At 44.2% G+C, this 21,764-nt stretch overlaps 1 protein-coding gene across 1 annotated transcript in view; it reads right to left on the reverse strand.

Annotated features, from left to right (window-relative positions):
- Positions 1–911: 911 nt before the first annotated feature.
- Positions 912–21,764, reverse strand: part of mapk1 (mitogen-activated protein kinase 1) — a 37,106-nt gene continuing 16,253 nt past the window's right edge. The window contains exons 2-8 of the mRNA XM_034296450.1: positions 14,677–14,859; positions 14,006–14,195; positions 13,632–13,748; positions 9,616–9,730; positions 7,875–8,116; positions 7,651–7,778; positions 912–4,771 (exon numbers count right to left, since the gene is read on the reverse strand). Coding sequence (XP_034152341.1) covers positions 7,662–7,778; positions 7,875–8,116; positions 9,616–9,730; positions 13,632–13,748; positions 14,006–14,195; positions 14,677–14,859 — 964 coding nt within the window. The 3' untranslated portion in view covers positions 912–4,771; positions 7,651–7,661. The remainder of the gene's footprint in view (positions 4,772–7,650; positions 7,779–7,874; positions 8,117–9,615; positions 9,731–13,631; positions 13,749–14,005; positions 14,196–14,676; positions 14,860–21,764) is intronic.

The raw sequence follows: 21,764 nt of genomic DNA on the forward strand, positions 1-21,764 counted from the left end.
GGTGATGCCAGTCAGGCGCGCAGGTGTGGGCAGAGTGGTGATGCCAGTCAGGTGTGGGCAGAGTGGTGATGCCAGTCAGGCGGGCAGGTGTGGGCAGTGATCGGTTGAAAGGCACTTAGTTTTACCCGAGTTCAGTAGTAGTTGTTAATGGAAGGAGTGCTGTATGGCATTAAAGTTCTTCCGGAGGTTTGTAAGCACAGTGTCCAATGAAATGCCGGATGTATACAGAATGGTGTTGTCTGCATAAAGATGGATTTGAGTCACCAGCAGCAAGAGAAACATCATTTATATACAGTGAGAATAGAGACAGCCATAGGTCCAGACAGCAGGCCCTCCGATTTAACACACAGGACCCAGTGTTGCCTTCTATATTATTTTACTAGTTTAACTAAATTGCCTCCAACTTGACATTCCATTCTCTTTCTGATTTACTTAATTATTCAATTTGGCTTAAATGGTTTCATGTTTATGAATTCAATAACACCCTGGCAAAAATTGTCTATAAAAGCAATACATTAATAAACTATTAATTTATTATGTTCTTTCTTCATTGTTTATGATTTGGTCCAGTATGTCAATCTGTTCTCCATTTGGTGGATGGTACTTAGCAGTTTGACTTTTCTACCACAAGGTGCTGGGTGTATGCATGGTCAGAGGTGTGCTTACATTTACAGACATTCTCAAGTATAAGTAAAAATGTATTAATCCCACACTTTGCTTAGAAATGATTGCACGCATGGTTTACGAACAGATCTGTACATACACAACATTGATAAATGAGGGCCCTGGGACTTAATGATTGTTTCTAAAGAAATCAGACCGTAAGATTTTTGCCAGGATACAGTGTCTTTATTTTCCAGGTTACATGTCATGGCACAGATTCAAAATAACAAGGTTGATATTGTTGTTGTTTTTTTAAAAATGGCAGTCATCTTCAACATCAGCAGATATTCAGTCAACTCCTTCCGCTTGGCAGAAGTAATTCAGGCACAGACCAGGTGTTGGTTCCAACCTTGTCTGATAAGCTACTGACGCTAACAGAAACAACAAAAAAATGCATGAAATGTGGATCTTATTTTGTTTTTCTTTTTAGCTTTAAAGAAGTTCAATTCACAATTAAAGGTTTTCTACTGATCAAAAAATACATAGAAGTATTTGAATTGACGGCAACAATTCTTAAACAAGATTAATATTTGATAGAAACATAACATTCATTATACAATAAAAACATTTTGCACAAAACAAGAAAAAATAAGGCAAAAAGGGTAAAAAATAAAAATAAAAGTTCAGTCTTCATATTTTTCAGTACAGAATCACAATCACAAAGCTTTACCAACAGAACTAATCTTAAAATTACATAACCATGATGCTTTAAATGACTTTTTTTTGTCTTAAAATTATTTGTTTTTATAGAATACACTGCAATCACTACGGACCCCCAACAAGACAACGCTGCTCATCACATCTTGGAGTTGAAGACAGTAAAGAAGAAAGGCACAAAGAACCAGACAGGTTTGCAACGCGGACTGAGACTCAAAGCAGGTCTGTATTGGCATATTTCTTACAGGATAGCTCTAGGTGTACCTAGACAGGTTCAGCAGTGAGGGGTATGTAGTGGCCAGTGGCTCTCAGAGCGGGTGCCTTCTGTAGGAGGATTACGGGTTGCATTGCTGTGCTTCTACTCCTCAGTGGACATGTGAAGTCATATAGAGCTTAACATCGTCCACCTAGCTGGCCCTCTCTTCGTTTAGCGACTTGGTCTGCAAACGTTATGTAGACTAATGTCCCATGGCGTAATGTTTTATAGAAAGCATTGAAATGTTACTGGTGGCATTCTAACAGTATTATATAGAATGCAAGTGCAATTATCATTGGGCAAACTAGCTGGAGGAGCAAGGCCTTGACCTACTCTAAACAGACACTGTTCACTGAGCATCTGAACACAAGGCCTGCTGGGAGCTCAAGACTTGGCATTTGACTTGGTGGCAATAAAAGAAGTGTGGTACATGTTGATACGTGATATAATGGAGTACTGGAGTGTGTGTGTGGTGGTGGTGGGGAGGGGTTACATGGGAAATGTTGTCTCTAAGTTAGTCATGGGAGCTGAGGTAGTTGGCAACTAGCTAGCCAGCTCCAATTGAAATGGTTCTGTATCTTGGCCTGAGTAACTATGGCCAACATAATGGTAGCAGACAAAAAGTAGTGCAATGCAGACGGCTAGTTTGTCTGGGAGTTTGGGAAACAGGAGAAGCAGACTAACATATGTTCTAACAATGATCCAATGAATGTTGCCATCTTAACATGCATATACACCACCACATGAAGAGCCTTTAAAACCAATCCAATGACTCCAGCAGACTAAATGTTACAACCATATAAATGTCATGTCATCTGACTAATGCCTCTGTAATAAGGTGTACAATATAAAATGCTTTAAGCGTGCAGTTAGAAACATATTACAGGCTTTAAGGTTTTGGCTTTCAAAGGAGACATCTTTTTTTCAAGAGCAAGAAATTATAATAAGCAAGTTATTAAGTGGATAAATCAAAAGAAGGTGTAAGCCCTCATACTTGTGTGAGGCCTCTCCCCCTTAAAAATAAGTTTTGCATACATTTATCATAATACTGCACATAGAACCTTTTAAGTGCCTTGTTCTGAATGGTTAACTCATGTCTGTATTCCAGGGGTCAGGTGATGTGTAATAAAGAAGCCGGTTCAGTTTCTTATGGCTAAGATATGGCATCTTCCCATGACTGACGGACACTAGCATACGGCTAACAGGTCCAGCAGCACTCCAACTAATAGAACCTGGTTTAACTTCTCTGAGATCAGAAGAGTAGAAGACAAATGTAGAAGCTAAAACAACAGCAAATTGAAAATGAAGAAGCAGCTCCCTCTGCTGGGTGGAAGAGGGCAGAGCAGGACCAGGTGGTTGGAGCAGGGCAAAGACAACCTACATCAGAATAGCATGTTTTTATGTAGAACTTTTAACAGTCAGGCAAAGGGCACAGTCAAACTGTTATAGAGCCCCAAACAGAACGAGGACAGAAACTCATTCAGCACAGATGCACTTAGTTTTTATTTTACAGACACGAGAGGGATTGTTTTCTAATCAACTTAAATAAATGTCCCTAACCACCATAGTTTTGCGGCAGGAGCTTTAAGCTTGCGTTGTTGCCACTGTGAAAACTCCAGCATTGTTCTGTCTGTCTTTGTGGGAGCAATCCCTTTGGTAGTTGAATTTGATTTACCAAGAGGTTCCTAAGTGAATAGAGAAAGTCTGAAAAAAACAACCCCAGAACAAAAAACACCCACTAAATAAACTCAAAGACTAAGACCAGCCACCCCGTCAATCAATCATATGCCCCTCCCCCCTATATCTTTTACCATGTCTCAACAACATATGGTCTGTCTGACTAGTTATCATCAGTATTGTCATTGCATAAATTAGTTTATTTCAACATTGCTGGGGGGTCTTGGTAGAGTAATGTCACAACATCTATGATGTCACTTATGATGTCATTGATAACATCTCTGATTTCCCTGATCATAGCTTGGCTTCAGATACTTTGAAAGTAAAAAGGATAAAAAGATCACTGAAAACGTAAAGCCTCTCAAACAGACAGACAATCTCCCGAGGCCGCAGCATGGCAACAGACAGACAGACAGCAGTCTCCCGAGGCCGTAGCATGGCAACAGACAGACAGACAGCAGTCTCCCGAGGCCGTAGCATGGCAACAGACAGACAGACAGCAGTCTCCCGAGGCCGTAGCATGGCAACAGACAGACAGACAACAGTCTCCCAAGGCCGCAGCATGGCAACAGACAGACAAAAAATAGACAGACAGTCTCCCAAGGTTGCAGCATGGCAACAGACAGACAACAGACAGACAACAGTCTCCCAAGGCCGCAGCATGGCAACAATAACGACTGAACCATAAACAACAGATTGCACTAAAAACACAACAGTAAAGTCACTCACTGTTAGTTTGAACAGGAGTTGCCAGAACCCAAGGGTGAGTTGCCAGAACCCAAATTCACCATATTCCCTGTGGGACACTATGGAACCCAAGCAGAGCACTCTATAGGTAACACAGTGAATTGGGACATTGAGACCTCTATTTGTTCACCTTGGCTTGATACACATAAGACAAGCAGCTCCTCCACAATAAGCCAAGATATGAACCTCCCACAACCTGCAGACAAACAAGAGAATGAGGGGGAGGAGGTTGAGGAGGAGGGGAAGAGGTTGAGGATCAGAAAGTTAAAGCAGAAACAGAACTATGGAGAGAGAAATAAAGAGGGACTGATTCCTGACACCATTCCCGAAGGTGGTGGTCTGGTCAGAGGGAGGGGTCTGGTCAGAGGGAGGGGTCTGGTCAGAGGGAGGGGTCTGGTCAGAGGGAGGGGTCTGGTCAGCACACAATGCAGAAGAGCAGTAGAGGAGCATCCAGGGCAGTCTGATCTGTAGAGGAGCAGAGGAGCGTCCAGGGCAGTCTGATCTGTAGAGGAGCAGTAGAGGAGCATCCAGGGCAGTCTGATCTGTAGAGGAGCAGTAGAGGAGCGTCCAGGGCAGTCTGATCAGTAGAGGAGCGTCCAGGGCAGTCTGACCTGTAGAGGAGCAGTAGAGGAGCGTCCAGGGCGGTCTGAACTTTAGAGGAGCAATAGAGGAGCGTCCAGGGCGGTCTGATCTTTAGAGGAGCAGTAGAGGAGTGTCCAGGGCAGTCTGATTTTTAGAGGAGCAGTAGAGGAGTGCCCAGAGCAGTCTGATCTGTAGAGGAGCAGTAGAGAGGAGACTGACTCAGATTCTGTTTGAGAATCTCTGTTGACACTTCATCCACTGGAAAATCCCAGTCAAATCGAATCTTTTGTAGGACTATGTACCTGTCGTCTGTAGGTTAGGACTATGTACCTGTCGTCTGTAGGTTAGGACTATGTACCTGTCGTCTATAGGTTAGGACTATGTACCTGTCATCTATAGGTTAGGACTATGTACCTGTCGTCTGTAGGTTAGGACTATGTACCTGTCGTCTGTAGGTTAGGACTATGTACCTGTCGTCTGTAGGTTAGGACTATGTACCTGTCGTCTATAGGTTAGGACTATGTACCTGTCGTCTATAGGTTAGGACTATGTACCTGTCGTCTATAGGTTAGGACTATGTACCTGTCGTCTATAGGTTAGGACTATGTACCTGTCGTCTATAGGTTAGGACTATGTACCTGTCGTCTATAGGTTAGGACTATGTACCTGTCGTCTATAGGTTAGGACTATGTACCTGTCGTCTGTAGGTTAGGACTATGTACCTGTCGTCTGTAGGTTAGGACTATGTACCTGTCGTCTGTAGGTTAGGACTATGTACCTGTCGTCTGTAGGTTAGGACTATGTACCTGTCGTCTGTAGGTTAGGACTATGTACCTGTCGTCTATAGGTTAGGACTATGTACCTGTCGTCTATAGGTTAGGACTATGTACCTGTCGTCTATAGGTTAGGACTATGTACCTGTCGTCTATAGGTTAGGACTATGTACCTGTCGTCTGTAGGTTAGGACTATGTACCTGTCGTCTGTAGGTTAGGACTATGTACCTGTCGTCTGTAGGTTAGGACTATGTACCTGTCGTCTATAGGTTAGGACTATGTACCTGTCGTCTATAGGTTAGGACTATGTACCTGTCGTCTATAGGTTAGGACTATGTACCTGTCGTCTATAGGTTAGGACTATGTACCTGTCGTCTATAGGTTAGGACTATGTACCTGTCGTCTATAGGTTAGGACTATGTACCTGTCGTCTATAGGTTAGGACTATGTACCTGTCGTCTATAGGTTAGGACTATGTACCTGTCGTCTATAGGTTAGGACTATGTACCTGTCGTCTATAGGTTAGGACTATGTACCTGTCGTCTATAGGTTAGGACTATGTACCTGTCGTCTATAGGTTAGGACTATGTACCTGTCGTCTATAGGTTAGGACTATGTACCTGTCGTCTATAGGTTAGGACTATGTACCTGTCATCTATAGGTTAGGACTATGTACCTGTATGTAGGTTAGGACTATGTACCTGTCGTCTGTAGGTTAGGACTATGTACCTGTCGTCTATAGGTTAGGACTATGTACCTGTCGTCTATAGGTTAGGACTATGTACCTGTCGTCTATAGGTTAGGACTATGTACCTGTCGTCTATAGGTTAGGACTATGTACCTGTCGTCTATAGGTTAGGACTATGTACCTGTCGTCTATAGGTTAGGACTATGTACCTGTCGTCTATAGGTTAGGACTATGTACCTGTCGTCTATAGGTTAGGACTATGTACCTGTCGTCTATAGGTTAGGACTATGTACCTGTCGTCTATAGGTTAGGACTATGTACCTGTCGTCTATAGGTTAGGACTATGTACCTGTCGTCTATAGGTTAGGACTATGTACCTGTCGTCTATAGGTTAGGACTATGTACCTGTCGTCTATAGGTTAGGACTATGTACCTGTCGTCTATAGGTTAGGACTATGTACCTGTCGTCTATAGGTTAGGACTATGTACCTGTCGTCTATAGGTTAGGACTATGTACCTGTCGTCTATAGGTTAGGACTATGTACCTGTCGTCTATAGGTTAGGACTATGTACCTGTCGTCTATAGGTTAGGACTATGTACCTGTCGTCTATAGGTTAGGACTATGTACCTGTCGTCTATAGGTTAGGACTATGTACCTGTCGTCTATAGGTTAGGACTATGTACCTGTCGTCTATAGGTTAGGACTATGTACCTGTCGTCTATAGGTTAGGACTATGTACCTGTCGTCTATAGGTTAGGACTATGTACCTGTCGTCTATAGGTTAGGACTATGTACCTGTATGTGGGTTAGGACTATGTACCTGTATGTGGGTTAGGACTATGTACCTGTATGTGGGTTAGGACTATGTACCTGTATGTAGGTTAGGACTATGTACCTGTATGTGGGTTAGGACTATGTACCTGTATGTGGGTTAGGACTATGTACCTGTATGTGGGTTAGGACTATGTACCTGTATGTAGGTTAGGACTATGTACCTGTATGTAGGTTAGGACTATGTACCTGTATGTAGGTTAGGACTATGTACCTGTATGTAGGTTAGGACTATGTACCTGTATGTAGGTTAGGACTATGTACCTGTATGTAGGTTAGGACTATGTACCTGTATGTAGGTTAGGACTATGTACCTGTATGTAGGTTAGGACTATGTACCTGTATGTGGGTTAGGACTATGTACCTGTATGTAGGTTAGGACTATGTACCTGTATGTAGGTTAGGACTATGTACCTGTATGTAGGTTAGGACTATGTACCTGTATGTAGGTTAGGACTATGTACCTGTATGTAGGTTAGGACTATGTACCTGTCATCTATAGGTTAGGACTATGTACCTGTATGTAGGTTAGGACTATGTACCTGTCATCTATAGGTTAGGACTATGTACCTGTATGTAGGTTAGGACTATGTACCTGTATGTGGGTTAGGACTATGTACCTGTATGTAGGTTAGGACTATGTACCTGTATGTAGGTTAGGACTATGTACCTGTATGTAGGTTAGGACTATGTACCTGTATGTAGGTTAGGACTATGTACCTGTATGTAGGTTAGGACTATGTACCTGTCATCTATAGGTTAGGACTATGTACCTGTATGTAGGTTAGGACCTGCAGACAGTGTTGAAACGTGCCGTCTCTTCAAAGATGAGCTCCTTCAGTGTCTCTTTGGGGAGGTCATCCAGCTCCATGTCAAATTTAAAGGGAGCTTCTGCTACAGGCTAACAGGAGACAAACAGAAGGCTCAAGTTAGGGGTTAGAGTTAGGGCCAGGGGGGTTAGAGTTAGGGCCAGGGGGGTTAGAGTTAGGGCCATTACCTCATCCGTGGGGTCGTAGTACTGCTCCAGATAAGGGTGAGCCAGAGCCTCCTCCACCTCAATTCTCTTGTGGGGGTTAAAGGTCAACATTTTGTCTAGCAGGTCCAACGCTTTAGGGTCGGCGTTGGGGAACAGCCTGTTCCAGGGCACTTTACAGCGCAGCGGGAGAGACAACAGGTAATTCCTGGCCTTGATGTTGATGATGCAGTTCAGATCCTCCTGGGAAGGAGAACCTAGGATACCTGTAAACACCATATTAACAATTTATGTGGTCTCATGAAAAATGTATACGTAGTAAATGTTCAGTAAAATATTTTTTTAAAGAGTGTATGTTTCTCCATGTAATTAAATGCTAAATATGGGATGGCCGGGCATTCATGCAGTTCTTAGTATTTATAGGAAACATAGACCTTTGGCTGGCCAATGACTATCATCAGAAATGTCCTTAATAGTCACAGCTCTCATCCTGAAGGGGAAGTGAGCCTGTGTTGTTGGAGGAAACACCTGGGGTGAATTTGGTAGGGCCATGCTCTGGAATGTTCTGATAGAAATGTAATGAACTGGGCCCTGGTGTGGTGCATTGGTTAAGATGTAATGAACTGGGCCCTGGTGTGGTGCATTGGTTAAGATGTAATGAACTGGGCCCTGGTGTGGTGCATTGGTTAAGATGTAATGAACTGGGCCCTGGTGTGGTGCATTGGTTAAGATGTAATGAACTGGGCCCTGGTGTGGCTCACCAGTACAGCTGTGTCATTGCAAAAATAATAATGTGAATGAATGTAGCTGACAGATTATACCTCTACATTGAAGCACAGCTTTTTAACACAATTGTTATTTACAGTGCTTTTGGAAATATTTCACAGTCCTTCAGTCTCCCAATATTTAGACACACTTTATCACTGAGGAAAAAAAAAAAGGTAGAACTTTCTATATCCCCATAATGACACAGTGAAAACATTCAGAAATGTGTGCCAATTTATTGAAAAAAGAACATTCCCTTTGCACCTGGCAGTGATCACACCTTTGGGCAGTTTCTCCCATGCTTCCCTGCAGATCATCTCAAGCTCTGCCTGGGACTGGGAGTATGGGCAATTTTCAGGTATTCTTCAAGGACTTCTGTGTTTCTGCTCCTCCCCTCCATCCTGACTAAAACCTGACCTACTCAGAAGTGACTTTTGTCTTTCCATTCCATAAAGGCCGTATTGATGGAGCGCCGTAGAGATGGTTGTCCTTCTGCCAGGTTCTCCCACCTCCGAAGCCGTGTTGCAGAGGGCCAGTGGGTTCTTGGTCTCCTTCCTGACCAAGGCCCTTCTGGTCTGTGTAATTGAATTGGGCCTCAGGGCTCCAACAAGAGTCCTGGTGGTTCCAAATGTATTCCCTTTCACAATGGAGCCCAGTGTCCTCCTTGGAACTTTCAATGCAAAGCTTTCAATACTCTTGGAGGTCTACAGAGATTTTATTAGACTTTCTACTCTGACATGCACTGTGACTCCAAACCAGTTCTTGAGAAATCTGAGCTCAGTTTGGAGGGTCATGGTAAAGGGTCAGAATACTTGAGATATTTTTTATTTTCAATAGATTGGTACAACTTTTGAAAACCTTGTTTTTGCTTTGAAATTATGGCATATTGCGCATATTTATGGCAATAATTGTTAAGTCATTAATAAATGAAGTCTACAATACAAAATGTGGACAGGTGTGATTACTCCTTGGATGCGCTGTGTGAACAGTGTGTGTGTACCCAGTATATGGTTGAGCTGGTCCAAGTAGTGTTTCCCAGGGAAGATGGGTCTGTTGGACAGCATCTCTGCCAGGATACAGCCCACTGACCAGATGTCAATAGATTTAGTGTAACCCTGAGAGACAAAGAAAATTGTGCAATCATAAACATGTCGTAGATTCATCTTAGTCATCGGACTAACACAGCAAGACAACAGTCCAAAGCCAGGTGGGAAAACATCTAGACTGATGTGGTGGTCACTGAAATTAACTGCAGTCATTTCTAGATACTCACGAAAAAAAAAACTACGATAAAGACTTGCTTTCCTAGTTTTACAATTTATAAATAGAAACGCCCAGTAACATGGTCTGATGATAGAAACGCCCAGTAACATGGCCTGATGATAGAAACGCCCAGTAACATGGCCGGAACAGACAGACCTGCTAAGGCAATTGAAGCATTTCCAACTGGCAGACCTAAAGTATTTGACCAATAGCCCAGGGGTTCACAAACATCTTATGGGGACCCCAACTGTCCTGTGTGTTAACTGTACCAAATAGTCAACTAAACCTGTCAACATGCCTTTGAGTCCTTCATTCAGGTAACTAGTTTATAGCTACAACACAGCTGGATGACAACCACTGCTTTAGCCTTCTGCACAAACCTCACTGCTACAGAACTGTTCTGACCAACATCCTGGAAACAAGCCTGATGCACTAGAATGGAATCACTTTCCTGGAAAAACAAAAGTATTGGTAACAATGGTAGAACCACAAAACAGGAAATAGCCAAACAACATATTCAATGATATCCAGGAAACAGTCAAACAACATATTCAAGAAATTGTGATTCTAAAAACTTTAGGACAACTTGTTGTTATTAATATGGGGTGTTCTGTTGTTATTATTATTATGGGGTGTTATTATTATTGTGGGGTGTTGTGTTGTTATTTTTATTATTATCATCATTATGGGGTGTTGTGTTGTTATTATCATTATGGGGTGCTGTTGTTGTTATTATCATTATGGGGTGCTGTTGCTGTTATTATTATTATTATTATTATTATTATTAGGTGTTGTTGTGGTTGTTATTATTATTATGGGGTGTTGTGTTGTTGTGGTTGTTATTATTATTATGGGGTGTTGTGTTGATGATAAAGACTTTGAGTTCTGTGACGTCGCCCGGTATGGCGCAGCCGGGGCCCCACCCTGGAGCCAGGCCCGGGTTTGGGGCTCGTAAGCGAGCGCCTAGTGGCCGGGCCTTTCCCCATGGGGCCCGGCCGGGCTCAGCCCAAACGGGCGACGTGGGGCCGCCTTCCCGTGGGCTCACCACCCACGGGAGGGACCATAAGGGGCCGGTGCGAAGAGGATCGGGCGGCAGTCGAAGGCAGGGGCCTAGACAACCCGATCTCTGGACACGGAAACTAGCTCTAGGGACGTGGAATGTCACCTCGCAGGCGGGGAAGGAGCCTGAGATCGTGCGTGAGGTTGAGAGGTTCCGATTAGAGGTAGTCGGGATCACCTCTATGCACGGCTTGGGCTCTGGAACGACACTCCTTGAGAGAGGATGGACTCTTCACCACTCTGGAGTTGCCCATGGTGAGAGGCGGCGGGCTGGTGTGGGTTTGCTTATAGCTCCCCAGCTCTGCCGCCATGTGTTGGAGTTTACCCCGGTGAACGAGAGGGTCGTTTCCCTGCGCCTTCGGGTCGGGGATAGGTCTCTCACTGTTGTTTGTGCCTATGGGCCGAACGGCAGTGCAGAGTACCCGCCCGTCTCTAGAAGGGGTGCTGGAAAGTGCTCGGACTCTATCGTTCAACTGGGGGACTTCAACGCCCACGTGGGCAACGACAGTGACACCTGGAGGGGTGTGATTGGGAGGAACGGCCCCCCTGATCTGAACCCGAGTGGTGTTCAGTTATTTGACTTCTGTGCTAGTCACAGTTTGTCCATAACGAACACCATGTTTATGCATAAGGGTGTCCATCAGTGCACGTGGCACCAGGACACCCTAGGCCGCAGGTCGATGATCGACTTTGTTGTCGTCTCATCTGACCTGCGGCCGTATGTCTTGGACACTCGGGTGAAGAGAGGGGCGGAGCTGTCAACTGATCACCACCTGGTGGTGAGTTGGATCCGATGGCGGGGGAGGAAGCTGGACAGACTCGGCAAGCCCAAGCGTACAGTAAGGGTCTGCTGGGAACGTCTGGCCGAGTCTCCTGTCAGAGAGATCTTTAACTTCCACCTCCGGCAGAGCTTCAACTGGATCCGGAGGGAGGCTGGAGATATTGAGTCCGAGTGGACCATGTTCTCCACCACCATTGTCGAAGCGGCCGCTCTGAGCTGTGGCCGTAAGGTCTCCGGTGCCTGTCGAGGCGGCAATCCCCAAACCCGGTGGTGGACACCGGATGTAAGGGATGCCGTCAAGCTGAAGAAGGAGTCCTATAAGGCCTGGTTGGCTTGTGGGACTCCTGAGGAAGCTGACGGGTACCGGCAGGCCAAGCGGGCTGCAGCGGCAAAAACTCGGGCCTGGGAGGAGTTCGGTGAGTCCATGGAGAAGGACTATCGGCTGGCCTCGAAGAGATTCTGGCAAACCATCCGGTGCCTCAGGAGAGGGAAACAGTGCCCTACCAACGCTGTTTACAGTAGAGGTGGGCAGCTGTTGACCTCAACTGAGGATGTCGTCGGGCGGTGGAAGGAGTACTTCGAGGATCTCCTCAATCCCGCTGTCACGTCTTCCATTGAGGAAGCAGAGGATGAGGGCTCAGAGGTGGACTCGTCCATCACCCGGGCTGAAGTCACAGAGGTGGTCATGAGATCCGGGGGTGGATGAGATCCGCCCTGAGTACCTCAAGTCTCTGGATGTTGTGGGGCTGTCTTGGTTGACACGCCTGTGCAACATCGCGTGGCGGTCGGGGACAGTGCCTCTGGGATGGCAGACCGGGGTGGTGGTCCCGCTTTTTAAGAAGGGGGAGCGGAGGGTGTGTTCCAACTATAGGGGGATCACACTTCTCAGCCTCCCCGGGAAAGTCTATGCCAGGGTTCTGTAGAGGAGAATACGGCCAATAGTAGAACCTCGGATTCAGGAGGAACAGTGTGGTTTTCGTCCGGGCCGTGGAACACTGGACCAGCTCTATACCCTCTACGGGGTGTTGGAGGGTTCATGGGAGTTTGCCCAACCAATCCACATGTGTTTTGTGGATTTGGAGAAGGCATTCGACGGTGTCCCTCGCGGCATTTTGTGGAGGGTGCTTGGGAAATATGGGGTCCTGGGTCCTTTGCTAAGGGCTGTCAGGTCCCTGTACAACCGAAGCAGGAGCTTGGTCCGCATTACCGGCAGTAAGTCAGACTTGTTCCCAGTGCATGTTGGACTCCGGCAGGGCTGCCCTTTGTCGCCGGTTCTGTTCGTAATTTTTATGGACAGAATTTCGAGGGTGTCAGGTTTGGGGACCACACAATTCCATCTCTGCTCTTTGCAGATGATGTTGTGTTGGCCCCTTCTAACCAGGACCTTCAGCATGCATTGGGACGGTTTGGAGCCAAGTGTGAAGCTGTGGGGATGAGAATCAGCACCTCCAAATCCGAGGCCATGGTCCTCAGTCGGAAAAGGGTGGCTTGCCCACTTCAGGTTGGTGGAGAGTGCCTGCCTCAAGTGGAGGAGTTTAAGTATCTAGGGGTCTTGTTCACGAGTGAGGGAAGGATGGAACGGCAGATTGACAGACGGATCGGTGCAGCTTCTGCAGTAATGCAGTCGATGTATCGGTCTGTCGTTGTTACTATTATTTTGGGGTGTTGTGTTGTTGTGGTTGTTATTATTATTATGGGGTGTTGTGTTGTTGTGGTTGTTATTATTATTATGGGTTGTTGTTTTGTGGTTATTATTGTTATGGGTTGTTGTGTTGGGGTTATTATTATTATGGGTTGTTGTGTTGGGGTTATTATTTTTGTGTTTTGTTATTATTATTATTATTATTGGGTGTTGTGTTATTGTTATAATTGTTGGGTGTTGTGTATCTCTCCTGTCACCAAAGGGCGCTCACCTTGGAGTTGAGCATGATCTCAGGCGCTCGGTACCAACGAGTGGCTACATATTCTGTCAGGAAACCTGTGTGGTCGTGGTCCGGGTCTGCTACACGTGCCAGACCAAAGTCACAGATCTAAAGACAATGGAGGAGGATGGCAGGGATAAGAGAAAGAGGAGTTAGTTAAAAGAAGAGGCTCATTAGAGAAGGGATCAACAAAGAGCAGTCATTCTAGAGACACGGTCAGTGAACTAGGCCCTTCAGTCATTCTCGAGACACGGTCAGTGTACTAGGTCCTTCGATGCATCTCATGGACATCTTTTTACTTTTTGAAGGAGCCAGCCAGACATAAAGGGCCTTGGTACAGCATGTTAAGGTCAGGGGTTAGTTACCTTGAGGTCACAGGTGGTATTGAGCAGTAGGTTGGAGGGCTTGAGGTCTCGGTGCAGGACATTGGCAGAGTGGATGTACTTGAGGCCTCTCAAGATCTGGTACAGGAAGTAACAGATGTGGTCGTTGCTCAGGTGTTGGGTCTTCAGCAGCTTGTACAGGTCTGTCTCCATGAGGTCCTGCACAATGTACCTGGAGAACCGGGGCTTAAGGAATCTGATGAACTGGGACAGCAACCTAACCAGACCTGACCTTAATGAGGGCGACAGGGTAGCACAGGTTGCCGGTTCTAATCCCTGAGGCGACAAGGTGAAAAACGTTAATCTATCAGTTAGCAAGACAGTTAACCTTAATTGCTCCCAGGTCGTTGATGTAAATAACAATGTGTTTGTAGTTCAGTGACCTGGTAAATAATGGTCAACATGCATTTGATCCAGAAGACAAAACAGGTCTGCCTTAGAACGCCCAATCACTCTCCCAGGAGAACCCTCCAAAAACTCCACTGTACCGCTAACGTTCTGCACATGAATTTGAGGACAACTTTACAGCAATGTTCCTGAGGGCAAAAATATTCCTAACAATGTCAGAACAATATTGTCCTTATGAAAGTGAGGTGTGTGTGAAGAAACGATTGATCACATCCTCTTGACCACATTACACAGGAAAAGGATACACATCCTTCATCTGGTCAATGGATGGCATACGGATGATGTCGTTGATGCCAATGATGTTCTCGTGTTTGAAGCGCAGCAGAATCTTAATCTCTCGGAGCGTCCGCTGGCAGTAGGTCTGGTGCTCAAAGGGACTGATCTTTTTTATCGCCACGCGAACCTTGTTGTCACGGCAATACGCAGAGCTGGGCAGAGAGGGAGAGAGTAGAAAGGGATGTTAGAGATTTAGATAACAGAAACACAGAATGAGAAGAAAATGAATGACACCACCGGTGACGTAATCATGATGAGAGATATCATTGTGACATCACCACCTGACATTATCATCAATTACATCACTAGTTAATCCTAAAGCTGCTTGATATGAGCAAAAAAAGTATTTTTCCCCCGCAAATTTGTGAAAAATACTTGGGGGGTAGTAGGGTGTTGTGGAGATTGTAGACAGAAACACTCAATCCAGACAAAAACATAATTCAACAAATTAAAAATGAATGTCAAGCATTTCTTTATTTAACAATAATTATAAGATAGTCCCTTGATATCACTAATTACCACAGCATTTAATCTACTGTAAAAGTGATGCACATCTAGAAGATCATTGATCAATTTCGTTGAGATCTGAGTGGGTTCTGGCAGTTGGTGTCTTAGGGTTTTTGTTGAGATCTCAGTGGGTTCTGTCAGTTGGTGTCCTAGGGTTTTTGTTGAGATCTCAGTGGGTTCTGTCAGTTGGTGTCCTAGGGTTTTTGTTGAGATCTCAGTGGGTTCTGTCAGTTGGTGTCCTAGTGTTTTTGTTGAGATCTCAGTGGGTTCTGTCGATGGTGTCTGTTGTAGCCAGCCGATCCCACTTTAGTTAGTTTCATAACTACAGTGGGGAGAACAAGTTTTTGATACACTGCCGATTTTGCAGGTTTTCCCACTTACAAAGCTTGTAGATGTATGTAATTTTTATCATAAGTACTCTTCAACTGTAAGTGACGGAATCCAGAAAATCACATTGTATGATTTTTAAGTAATTAATTTGCATTTTATTGCATGACATAAGTGTTTGATCACCTACCAACCAGTAAGAATTCCAGCTCTTGCAGACCTTTCAGTTTTTCTTTAAGAAGCCCTCCTGTTCTCCACTCATTACCTGTATTAACTGCACCTGTTTGAACTTGTTACCTGTATAAAATACACCTGTCCACACACTCAATCAAACAGACTCCAACCTCTCCACAATGGCCAAGAGCTGTGTAAGGACATCAGGGATAAAATTGTAGACTGACACAAGGCTGGGATGGGCTACAGGAATATAGGCAAGCAGCTTGGTGAGAAGGCAACAACTGTTGGCGCAACATCAGAAAAGCAGAATTTATTATTTTGTACCTTTGTTTGCAATTACAGAGATCATACGTTTCCTGTAGTTCTTGAGCCGTCGCTGGGCAATACAGACTTTCAGCTCCCTCCAAAGATTTTCTATTGGGTTCAGGTCTGGAGACTGGCTAGGCCACTCCAGGACCTTGAGATGCTTCTTACGGAGCCACTCCTTAGTTGCCCTGGCTGTGTGTTTCGGGTCGTTGTCATGCTGTAAGACCCAGCCACGACCCATATTCAATGCTCTTACTGAGGGAAGTAGGTTGTTGGCAAAGATCTTGCGATACATGGCCCCATCCATCCTCCCATCAATACGGTGCAGTCGTCCTGTCCCCTATGCAGAAAAGCATCCCCAAAGAATGATGTTTCCACCTCCATGCTTCACGGTTGGGATGGTGTTCTTGGGGTTGTACTCATCCTTCTTCTTCCTCCAAACACGGCGAGTGGAGTTTAGACCAAAAAGCTCTATTTTTGTCTCATCAGACCACATGACCTTCTCCCATTCCTCCTCTGGATTATCTAGATGGTCATTGGCAAACTTCAGATGGGCCTGGACATGCGCTGGCTTGAGCAGGGGAACTTGCTTGCGCTGCAGGATTTTAATCCATGACGGTGTAGTGTGTTACTAATGGTTTTCTTTGAGACTGTGGTCCCGGCTCTCTTCAGGTCATTGACCAGGTCCTGCCGTGTAGCTCTGGACTGATCCCTCACCTTCCTCATGATCATTGATGCCCCACGAGGTGAGATCTTGCATGGAGCCCCAGACCGAGGGAGATTGACCGTCATCTTGAACTTCTTCCATTTTCTAATATTTGCGCCAACAGTTATTGCCTTCTCACCAAGCTGTTTGCCTATTGTCCTGTAGCCCATCCCAGCCTTGTGCAGGTCTACAATTTTATCCCTGATGTCCTTAAAGAGCTCTCTGGTCTTGGCCATTGTGGAGATGTTGGAATCTGTTTGATTGTGTGGACAGGTGTCTTTTATACAGGTAATGAGTTCAAACAGGTGCAGTTAATACAGGTAATGAGTGGAGAACAGGAGGGCTTCTTAAAGAAAAACTAACAGGTCTGTGAAAGCCGGAATTCTTACTGATTGGTAGGTGATCAAATACTGATGTCATGCAATAAAATGCTAATTAATTATCTAAAAAGCATATAATGTGATTTTCTGGATTTTTGTTTTAGATTCCGTCTCTCACAGTTGAAGTGAACCTATGATAAAAAGTATAGACCTCTACATGCTTTGTAAGTAGGAAAACCTGCAAAATCGGCAGAGTATCAAATACTTGTTCGCCCCACTGTACACATTATTCAGCCTTTTGAGCTACTACGCAGCAGAGAGAAAGAACCCTGTTCCACCCACACACGCACTTTCTGAAAGACACACACACACACACACACACACACACACACACACACACACACAGTAAGAATATGGCATAAGTTGCTATAGTGATGGGCTGAAGAAGACAACCGTAGAGAAAGGTGGCTCAGAAGTGTACGAATGAGTGACCTTCACACGCACGCACACACACACACACTCTACAGAAGTGTGTGTGGGCGGACAGAGAACGGGGGGGTTCACTGACAGCACTGATCCTAGATACAGTAGTGGTGTCATTGAAGTCAGGGGTCAAAGGTGGTGGGGGAGATCAACACAAACACATTTAAGTATCTCAAGCCCACGCAGATCAACTGGAGGGTGCAGGACCTGGAGTATACTGCAGTGGCTATCTAAAGTATTCACCCCCTTAGACTTTTCCATGTTACTGTGTTACAACATTAAATCTAAATGATTTAATTAGGTGTTTTTGCCACTGATCAACCCCAAATAGTCACCACCGTATACCACTAACATACCACCATACACCATTAACATTCACCACCGTATGCCACTAAAATACCCTCATACGCCATCACACTATTAACGTACACCACCATATACCACTAACATACCACCATAAACCATTGACATACACCACCGTATGCCACTAAAATACCCCCATACACCATCACACTATTAACGTACACCACCGTATACAACTAACATACCACCATATGCCACTAAAATACCCCCATACACCATCACACTATTAACGTACAGCACCATATACCACCATAAACCATTGACATACACCACCGTATACCACTAACATACCACCATATGCCACTAAAATATCCCCATACACCATCACACTATTAACATACACCACCATACACCATTAACATACACCACCATACACCATTAACATACACCACCATACACCATTAACATACACCACCGTGTACCACTAACATACCACCATATGCCACTAAAATACCCCCATACACCATCACACTATTAACGTACACCACCGTATACCACCATAAACCATTGACATACACCACCCTATACCACTAACATACCACCATACACCATTGACATACACCACCGTATACCACTAACATACCACCACACACCATAAACATACCCCAGTAACATAGACCACCACCACATACCATTAAAGGGATAGTTTGTCCAAAAATCATATTTCCATGACAGTCCCCTTACCACCAGTGGGTTCTTCAGGCACAGTCATTTCTAGAGACATCGTACAAATTCATGAATGGAAACTGTACGTACACCTATCGCAAAGCTGCATTGCAATCGGAAATCTAAAACACTCAAGTGTTGTTTACCTGACAAGTGCTATTGTTTACGTCAAAGAACATGACAATGTTGTATTCCTCAAAATATAGTTAAAATTTTAGCTATATCATTCTCATTTCAAATAAATGGGTACTTCCTGTGTTTACAGGTCAGTTTTGTTCACAATTGTATCGATCCACGCTTTCGTTCAGGAACAGTAAACAAAAGTTCATATTTGCTAGCTAGAAAGCAAGTTAGCCATTTTGTCTTTGATATTCACCTCTGACAGTCAGAGTTTATTTGCTTGATAGAGAAAGTAAAATACATTTATATTGTCGGACTCTGAATACAAGCAGGAAGAAATTTTTTCGGGGGATAAAGCCTTACTTGTTCTTATCATAATACACAGATGATGAATTGACAGAATAGAAGCTTGGAGAGCAGCTAAAGGGGGTGATAGTGATCACGTTCATCCCCAACCCTTGCCCAGAATATCCAGAGGCAAAGTGTTCTGTGTGTATTATAACATAACAATCGGAAGTATTACTTACAATCTGTCTTGTCCCTATGGGTTTCACTGGGTAACTTGATGGAATTGCATTCACCGTTAGTCCTGTTCTAAGTTTCTTGCAAAAATTGTGTCTCGTTGGTAAAGTTGCTCCATTGATTCTCCCACAATACGACTCGGGAGAGACAGAGGTACTGTCCCAATTGCAGAGCGGGTAGAATTTAATTAACTCTGGATCCAAGGGCAGACAGAAGTTGACATACATTTTTACAAACAAAGGAAATTCAGAAGTTCAAAGTTTATCAAATGCATCGAATAACACAGCGTCATCCTGTACATGTGTAATTCTTGTGACATGGCACATGCCATCTACATAGTAAGAATTAAGTAATATATAAAGCAAAACATTTGCCAAAAATATAGCAATAATACATGTAAGTGTAAACTAGCACCCATTTTAAAAAGCTAGGCAAAGCAATCTATCATCACATAGCTTGTTGAGGTTGAAGTTCACGTTTACCTCGATGACATCACTGCTGAAGAGCAGAAGCTGTGTATGGTGGCTATAGGAAATAGTTCAGTAGGGCCAGTTTGAATTCTGCCAATTCCGACAGCGGTTTCGTCAGAGTACAGTTTAAAAAACAGTTTAAAAAATAGCCGGACAGCAATAGACAGTATTGCCCACTTGAGATTCGAACCCGGGTCCCCCATGTGTCAGTATAGCCTCTAACCTGAACAAATCCTCTTTTGCCACTTGCCGTTTTAACAGCTAATTGGCCATTTGTGAATGATATTGATACAGTTAAACTGACTAACATTTCTTACCAAGTTTACCTCCACCACAAATAGCGTCGATGAACTGTTAGCTTTTGCCACTGGCTTTTTTAAACAGCTATTTAGCCAGTAATAGGCTTACTAGTATCTACTAACTTCTTAGGAATAATCATAAGAATTCAGCAATTGCTAGTGAGACTGAAGATGAACCTTTCCATGTCAGAAACAATCGCAATATAACCGTATACAGTTTTAGTTAAGGCTCACTGTAACACTGTAGCCTATGTCGTAGCCAGCAAATCTGTTTGTCTATCCTGACCCAAAACGCATGCACAGATGTGTACTTCGAAAATCCACCAGAAACAGTCGCACTATAACCGTAAACGGTTTAATTTCAGGCTCACTATAATGTTGATACTGGAGGTTTTAGCCAGCAAAGTTTTAGTCTATACGGAATAATTCATAATGCGTACTTCGCTTCGCCGAGATATGAACTCGGGACCTATAGTTTGCTTGTCCGCTTCTCTAACCACTACGCTATTTAACAAGGGGTAGTCAGTCACTCACTCACTCAGTAAGAGACATTCGCACTTCTTGGCCGGCTCCATTACGCGGTCCGGCAAAAAAATTAAATTAAATAAAAACCCCATCTATGCTACCGCAGCAGATTACTGAATGTGGTTTGAAGTGTTTGAGTAGTTTTCTGTTGCACTGGAGCTTTTACTATGGGCCTTTTGGAATATCTTTTGGTAAGTAAAATTTGAGATCTTTTTTTTATTTTGGACAAACTATTACTTTAACATTCCCCAGTAACATACACCACCACACACCCAAGACATGCAGCCCCGTACAGCAACATGCACCCCCGTACAGCAACATGCACCCCCGTACAGCAACATGCACCCCCGTACAGCAACATGCACCCCCGTACAGCAACATGCACCCCCGTACAGCAACATGCACCCCCGTACAGCAACATACACCCCCGTACAGCAACATACACCCCCGTACAGCAACATACACCCCCGTACACAAACATGCACCTACACCACTAAACAGACACCACCTGAAACCACCACTATACACATTTCCAAAGCTTCTGGCTCCTGTTCATCACACTCAAGCTAATTTGCTATAAATTCTCTGCTACTTGTAGTGAACACAGACTACATGAAGATCAATGTAAACAGATCCCATTAAAGTAAACTGTTACTGTAGGACAACACTGCAATCAACACTGCCATCAATCACCACATGAATCATCATTCTTCAGGTTTTGCTGGTGAAACATTCACACAGCACCATTCTGCACAGATCTAAATTCTTGATAATTCACAGGGATAAGCTTTTCAATCTTATTGAGTTAACCGTTGTCTTCATGTACAGCCTGCAGTGTTCTTTTGGACATTTTACAGCATATTGTGTTGAAAAAGGGAATAGTCCAGGTATTTAACTCCAGAAATAGTCAATTCTACAGCCACTTTGAGGAGTTTGAAAGCAGGGTAAGAATCTTGGTGGACAATGAAGTGGGGGGGCTTTCAAAGTTTTACCATTTTGAACCACAACTCCTAAACATAGAAAATATGTATTGAGGATGGCCTATTTATCCTACAACAGCTGACTATCCACTATTATTTAACCAAGGCAGATATGCAGAGATATAGATATATATATATACACACACATATATATATACACACACACACAAAGAACAACATCACGCCAACTGATTTCTTTATTTTCTTAGTAAACAGTGAGTCATTAAGCAACGACCAATCACAGACCTTGTGGTAGTAGGGCCAAGGATTAAAGGATCAGTCTTTC

Source organism: Esox lucius, chromosome 13 (assembly GCF_011004845.1).
Source record: "Esox lucius isolate fEsoLuc1 chromosome 13, fEsoLuc1.pri, whole genome shotgun sequence".
NCBI lineage: Eukaryota > Metazoa > Chordata > Actinopteri > Esociformes > Esocidae > Esox > Esox lucius.